The sequence below is a fragment of the Gobius niger genome, assembly GCF_951799975.1.
Source record: "Gobius niger genome assembly, chromosome: 22".
NCBI lineage: Eukaryota > Metazoa > Chordata > Actinopteri > Gobiiformes > Gobiidae > Gobius > Gobius niger.
Window position 1 is genome coordinate 5,724,120 of NC_136873.1, and position 7,239 is coordinate 5,731,358.

Below are 7,239 nucleotides of genomic sequence, written 5' to 3' on the forward strand. Positions count from 1 at the left end.
TGTTTAGTCATGGTTTAGTCATAGATAGTCCTGGTTTAGTCATAGTTAGTCTTGGTTAGTCCTGGTTTAGTCATAGTTAGTCGTGGTTTATCCCTGGTTAGCCCTGGTTTAGCCCTGGTATAGTCCAAGTTAGTCCTGGTTTAGTCCTAGTTAATTTAGTCCTGGTTTAGTCCTGGTATAGTCCTTGTTAGTCTTGTTTAGTCCTAGTTTATCCCTGGTTAGCCCTGGTTTAGTCAGTCCTGTTTAACTCTTCCCTAGTCCTGGTATATTCCTTTAGTCCTGGTTTGTGGCGGATGAAGATGGCTTTAGCGAGTGGACACTGGATCGAGAAGAACGTGAAAGGACAAGCTCCCAGCCCCAGGTGAGAGGGGGGGTATACTGGCCTGGGGCGGGGTGTAGGGGTGTGAGGGGGAAACTGAAACACCGTCTGAAAAGAGGAGGGAAAGCTACATGGCTATAGATACAGACGGCATCTCTGGAATCGCCCATATATGGTCATGTTTGAAAACAGTTAAGGGGGAAAACAATATTGAAAAAATCTAGACTTTCTCTAATTATTCAAAAACTACTTTAACAAACGCTGAATTATGAATATAGTTTCTACTAAATAAAGATACAAAGACATGGGGAGGAGCAAAGTGGTTCAACAGCCCATAAATACATAAACAATGGAGAATGCTAACTTGATGCTACATGTTAGCATCTGGCTAATGCTAACGGTTAGCTAGCGCTTGCTACAACTGCCGTTTTTTCACTTCTACTGAACAATCTGCTGTGAGAAAATATCCATATGGGCCCGAGTTACACTTGACTTTATTTGCATGTGATAAATAAGTTCATATTCCACCAGAAAATGGCTAAAAAGAGTGAAAATTGTGTTTCCTAAAAGATTCTATTTTCCCCCTCGGCGAAGCCACGCCTCCTTCTATGACGAGATGCCGTCTGTATCTATGCTGCAACTGTGGTTTGAAATGCCATTCCCGAGCCCAGGCATTCGGATCAGAGGACTTAAACACTTCAACAAACGCATGAAAACACGGACGCGGACGCCTCATTCCAAGCAACAGTTTCTGGGGCCGTGGGGGGTAGTAAAAAAGTAGTAAAAGTAAAAGAGAGAATGAGAAAAAGCTGCAAACCTGTCATGTGGACTCTCAGTTGTGCTTTTGTCCTGGTTTTGTTCCAGATCTGGTCATGCGTCGGCTGTGGCGGGAAACGTGGCGTTCGTGTTCGGGGGCCTCCGTTCTCTCCAGGTCAGCGTCAGGTTTCGTTGACTCCACAAACAGAACCGAAAAGAAGCACATTTTTCTAAAACGAGTTGCTTTTTATCGATCTTTTAGGATGGTCCGCTTTACTTGAATGACTTCTACATGCTCACAGGTAACTCACTGCTCTGACTCACAGATGCCGTTTTTCTCAATCGCTTTGACACGTCTTTTTCAGTTTCTCTCGCAGACTGGTTGACTCGCTTCCGTCAGTCTACCCCAGGGCAGCTGTGGCTACAATATTAGCTTACTACCACCAAGTATGGAGTGAATGTAAAGCGTCTTTGAGCGTCTTTGAGCTCTATTTAAAACCAATGCATTATTATTATCAATACAGCAGGGCTGATCAATGAATTCATAATTTAGCCATTTTATTTCTATGTTATTCAAATTGTTAGAAATTTAGTGTATTGAGAGGATGAAAAGACTTTGGGGACCGGACTAAAGCCTCTGGAGGTCTGGATCTGGACCCAGGTCTGCCAGTCGGGGACCCAGGTCTGCCAGTTGGGGACCCAGGTCTGCCAGTCGGGGACCCCTGGTTTAGTCCTGGTTTAGTCTTGGTTTAGTCCTGGTTTATTCCTAGTTATTCTTGGTTTAGTTCTGGTTTAGCCGTGGTTAGTCCTGGTTTAGTCCTAGTTAGTTTAGTCCTGGTTTAGCCCTGGTTTATTCCTATTTAGTCCTGGTTTAGTCCTAGTTAGTTTAGTCCTGTTTTAGCCCCGGTTTAGTCCTAGTTTAGTCTTGTTTAGTCCTGGTTTAGTCCTAGTTAGTCTTGGTTTAGTCATAGATAGTCTTGGTTTAGTCATAGATAGTTTAGTCCTTTTTTAGCCCCGGTTTAGTCTTGGTTAGTCTTGGTTTAGTCCTGGTTAAGTCTTGGTTAGTCCTGGTTTAGTCCTGGTTTAGTCCTAGTTAGTCCTGGTTTAGTACTGGTTTAGTCCTGGTTTAGTCCTGGTTTAGTCCTAGTTTAGTCCTGGCTTAGTCTTGTTTAGTCCTAGATACTCCTGATTTAGGCCTGGTTTAGTCCTTGTTAGTCCTGGTTTATTCCTAGATAGTCCTGGTATAGTCCTAGTTAATTTAGTCCTGGTTTAGTCTTGTTTAGTCCTGGTTTAGTCCTGGTTTAGTCTTGTTTAGTCCTTGTTAGTCCTGGTTTAGATAAGATAAGATGATACTTTACAGGTCTGCCAGTTGGGGACCCTGATCTGCCAGTCGGGGACCCCTGCTTATAGGCCAACGCCTCACTTGAAAATGAAGGTCTACAAAACAGATCTAAACACTTGCCTCATTTTTGTTGCATTTTCGTCACCATTTTGTTGTGTTTCCATCAGTGTTCATTTTGACAACATATTTTATTTTATTTTTGCATTTATAATATTCATTTTAATCATATTTAATCAAGGTCCTCGACTTCATGGAGCTTCTCCCACATGAACAAAGCACAGAGCTCGTCCTTTGACAGTGATTTTTAATGATCTGAAGCTCTTTCAGACGGTCAATAGAAGTTTGGATGATTTTAGTCATAGTTTTAGTCTCATGAGAAACTTTTAATTTAGTTTTAGTCCAATTTTAGTCGTCAAAAATATCACTTTGACCAAAATTAAGACTAAATATTTTAGTCGACGAAATTAACACTGGGTTCCGTCATATTTTTGTGGCTCCATCACAGTTTCGTTACACTAGAAAACACTAAAAAACATGCAACAAAAACATGGCGAAATGACTCAAGCTTTAGATGAGTTAGGTCTCCGGTCAAGAAGCTTTCAGATTTGGGTAGAGCTGAACTGGAGAAAATGTACTTGGTGAAAGCGGGGTTAAGGGCAGCATTTTGTATGAGGCCAGTGCTTTAGCCTCTGGAGGTCATCACTGTCCCATAACTGTCAAATGAATGAATTGGTTCGACGAGAGCCCATGAGAACAGGTTCCGATCTGTTTTGGACGGAAAGAGTGTTTCGGTTTTGAGAAATGCGCCAAAGCGTTTGAGAGAAATTGTAAGTCAGAGTAGCATTAGCCGTGTTAGCACTGGATTGAAATGTTGTATGTTTTGCCCCAGTGTCGGTGGACGAGGTGGTGTGGGAGCAGATCCCCCAGAGCGGAGCCATTCCCTCGGCTCGAGAAGGACACATGCTCTGGTAATGTCGAAACACACTCTTGTACTGTAAAAATACACTCTGATGATAATAATTATAATAAAAAACATGCTCTGGGGATATACACTGCAAAAAGTATTTCACTAGATCAGTATAAACATCTCAATTTGAGCATAATAATCAAATTTTAGTTGTTTTGACTAGTTAAGAAGTTCTTGGGCATTTGTCCTAGATTATTTCACTTGTTCTGAGATGTTTCTGACTCGTTTCGATACATTTCGTCCTTATTTCAGGTCATTTTCTTTGACAAAAATGTGATAAAAATTCAACAAAAATGTGACAAAAATTCAACAAAAATGTGATAAAAATTCAACAAAAATGTGACAAAAATTCAACAAAAAAGTGACAAAAAATTGACAAAAACTCAACAAAAATGTGATAAAAACTCAACCAAAAAAGTGACAAAAATTCAACAAAAAAGTGACAAAAAAGTGACAAAAAATTGACAAAAACTCAACAAAAATGTGACAAAAATTCAACAAAAATGTGACAAAAACTCAACAAAAATTGAAAAAAATTAAAATAAATTTCAAATGAGGTGCTACACAGGCCTATACAATGGGGTAAGAAAATTGGTCTTATCTCATTGGCAACTTTACTTTTTCATTTCAAGCGAGATTTACCCTAGAACTGGTGTGAAATGTCCTCAAACAAGCAAAGCAAACTTGGTCCGATCAGGAAAAGTGTCTAAATGAGTGAAAACCGCTCAAAACAAGATACATTTCCTCAATTCAAGTCATTTAAGCCAATGCTTGATATTCACTTTTTGTAGTGTAAGAGAAAAAGAAACTTCAAAATCATCTCTGGAAATGTAAAAACACCTTGTGTAATGAAAAAATGTGGTCCGCAATGTTAAAGTACTACATATTAAAGGGATATTTCAGTATTTTTGACATAGGGCCTCATTTCCAGTTACCCAGAGTGTTGTTGATTTCTGGAGATACTTTTTTGTTATTCAAATCCTTACATTTGAAGCGCTTAGTGGTGCTAGGCTAGTGCATGTCTATGGTATCAGCTAGCCTGCATTAAAAACAGTGTGACCCGCTCCACAGAGCACCTGAGGCAAATCACTTATAACACCAGACTAACCATATAAATGTCTGTGGAATATAACTGACCTGCATCACATGAATGATCGCATTTTGAGGGACTATTTTCTAGCAGATCACTCCGCCGCTGTGTAGCTTATACAACCACGAAGCTGAAGCTGCTCAAATATAAGGTTATAAGTGATTTGCCTCAGGTGCTCTGTGGAGCGGGTCAGACTGTTTTTAATGCAGGCTAGCTGATACCATAGAAATGTGCTAGCCTAGCGCCACGAAACTCTTCAAATATAAGAACTGCATGAATTACAAAAAAAAAAATCTCCAGAATCAACAACACTCTAGATAACTAGGAAATGAGGACCTATGTCAAAAATCCTGAAATATCCCTTTAAGTCTGGGGACCACCAATTCATTTTCTTGCATTAATAAACAGCTGTGCTTCATTGTTCTCAGTGTGGTGAAGGGCCGGATCTACCTGTTCGGGGGCGTGTCCTCTCCAGATGACTCCGAGTGTCTCCCGGACGTCCACTGCTTCGACATTGGTGACTTTGAAAAAATCTGCTTTATCAGATTTGAACTTGAGCGATTTTTTTCCAATTCATTCCGATTCATTATTTACAATTAGGTTTAACGTGATGAAAAATATGAATCAAAAGGAATCGCACTTTACTTTTTCAACGCAGGAAAAAAATGTCTGTCAAACTGGTTTAGCCCTGGCAAAATGAAGAAAAGTAAAAGTGTAATTGTGCTAATAGTAGCTTATATTTAATTTGTAATTTATTTATATAATGTACAGTTAAGTTGCTTGTATTGGCTTTAGCCAGCCCAGTTTATATATATTTTGGGAGACACAATTTTTCACTCTTTTTAGCCATTTTCTAGTGAAATATAAACTTATTTATCACATACAAAAGAGTCAAGTTTAAACCGGGTCCATATGGATGTTTATTCACAGCAGATTGTTCAGTAGAAGTGAAAAAAAACGACAGTCATAGCTAATGCTAGCTAGCGTTAGCATTAGCACGATACTAGCATGAAGCCTCATGGTAGCATTTTCCATTATTTCTGGGCCGTTGAACCACTTTGCTCCTCTCCATGTCTTTGTATCTTTATTGTGTAGAAAACTATATTCATAATTCAGCATTTGTTAAAGTAAAGTAATAATTAGAGGAAGTTTAGATTTTTCTCCAAATTGTTTTCCCCCTTAACTGTTTTCAAACATGACCATATATGGGCGATTCCAGAGATGTGGTCTGTGTCTATAGATACAGACCACATCTCTGGAATCGCCCATGTTAGCTGTGACGATTCCCTTTGTCAATAATGATTAAGAAGAGAATGATCGGATTCTGGGGAAAGCTGCTGGATTGTGGGGAAACCAAGTACAGCCACAAAATGTACAACCTGTTGTTGGACTTGTTTAGAAAAGGTGAATACATGTCTCCATGGTTGCTGCAAGTGAAACAGATCCTAGATGACTGAGGTCTCTCCTATATTTGGAGATCCCAGAAAATCACCAATGTTAACTGGCTGAAACTCAAAGTGGAACGAACCCTAAAGGACCAGTTTATACAGAAATGGGTAGGAGGATGTCGCACTATGTCGTCTTGTGATGTTTATGTGGAATTTAAAACCGTATTTGAATTAGAAAAGTATCTTTTGTGTGAGAATGTCTCCCACAGACACGCCATTTGTAATTTAAGAACCGGAAACAATCGACTGGCAAAAGTAGTGGGCCGATAAGAAGGCTTTGACAGAAAATTTCGTTATTGTAATCTCTGTAATGGTAATGTTGTTACTGTTTGAATGTTCAAATGCGGAAGTTGTCACTAATAGAGAAAAGTATTTGCCAAAATTTTATGTAAGACACCCTTCAATGTTTAAACTTATTTCACGTATGCAAAATCAAAGTCAAAATGTGATTCGTAAATTTGGTACCTTTTTGAAAAAGGTTCTTCTTCTGTTAAAATGATATTTGTTATTACTTTGTTCTGTTTTGTTTTTGTGAACTTGTGCTCCAAACCATGGGTGTGGTCGTGAGCACTGAAAGAAAGAAAGAAAGAAAGAAAGAAAGAAAGAAAGAAAGAAAGAAAGAAAGAAAGAAAGAAAGAAAGAAAGAAAGAAAGAAAGAAAGAAAGAAAGAAAAATTAGCATGTTTTTTTTTAGCAAATATATCTGAACAAGAAATGGCTAGATTTTATTTCCTAAAATAAGATTTTTTTTCTCAAGAAAACTTTGCTTGGCAAGACATTATTACTTTTTAGGGGGGGAAAAAGAACTTATTTCTTAAAGTAAGACATTTTTTACTTGCTTAGAATCCACTTTTTGCAGTGTGGAGCTCACCAGGAGGTTCTGAAAGAAATGTTCCCATTAATTTTCCCCATAAGATATTTTCAAGACTTTATTGATCTCACAATGGGGAAATTCACTTCACTGCATAAAGTATTTAACTAGATCAGTATAAACATCTCAATTTGAGCATAATAATCCAAATTTTAGTTGTTTTGACTAGTTAAGAAGTTCTTGGGCATTTGTCCTGGATTATTTCACTTGTTCTGAGATTGACTCGTTTCGATACATTTCGTCCTTATTTCAGGTCATTTTCTTTGCCAATGTTGTAACAAAATTGGTCTTATCTTATTGGCAATTATACTTTCCTATTTCAAAGCGAGATTTACCCTAGAACTGGTCTGAAATGTCCTCAAACAAGCAAAGCAAACTCGATCCGATCAGGAAAAGTGTCTAAATGAGTGAAAACCGCTCAAAACAAGAAACATTTCCTGCTTTAGT

The 7,239-nt window shown here is 38.4% G+C and overlaps 1 protein-coding gene across 1 annotated transcript in view; it reads left to right on the forward strand.

Annotated features, from left to right (window-relative positions):
* Positions 1–294: 294 nt before the first annotated feature.
* LOC306981647 (uncharacterized protein) overlaps positions 295–7,239 on the forward strand; it is a 13,746-nt gene continuing 6,801 nt past the window's right edge. The window contains exons 1-5 of the mRNA XM_079581275.1: positions 295–361; positions 1,184–1,250; positions 1,338–1,377; positions 3,307–3,385; positions 4,903–4,991. Coding sequence (XP_079437401.1) covers positions 300–361; positions 1,184–1,250; positions 1,338–1,377; positions 3,307–3,385; positions 4,903–4,991 — 337 coding nt within the window. The 5' untranslated portion in view covers positions 295–299. The remainder of the gene's footprint in view (positions 362–1,183; positions 1,251–1,337; positions 1,378–3,306; positions 3,386–4,902; positions 4,992–7,239) is intronic.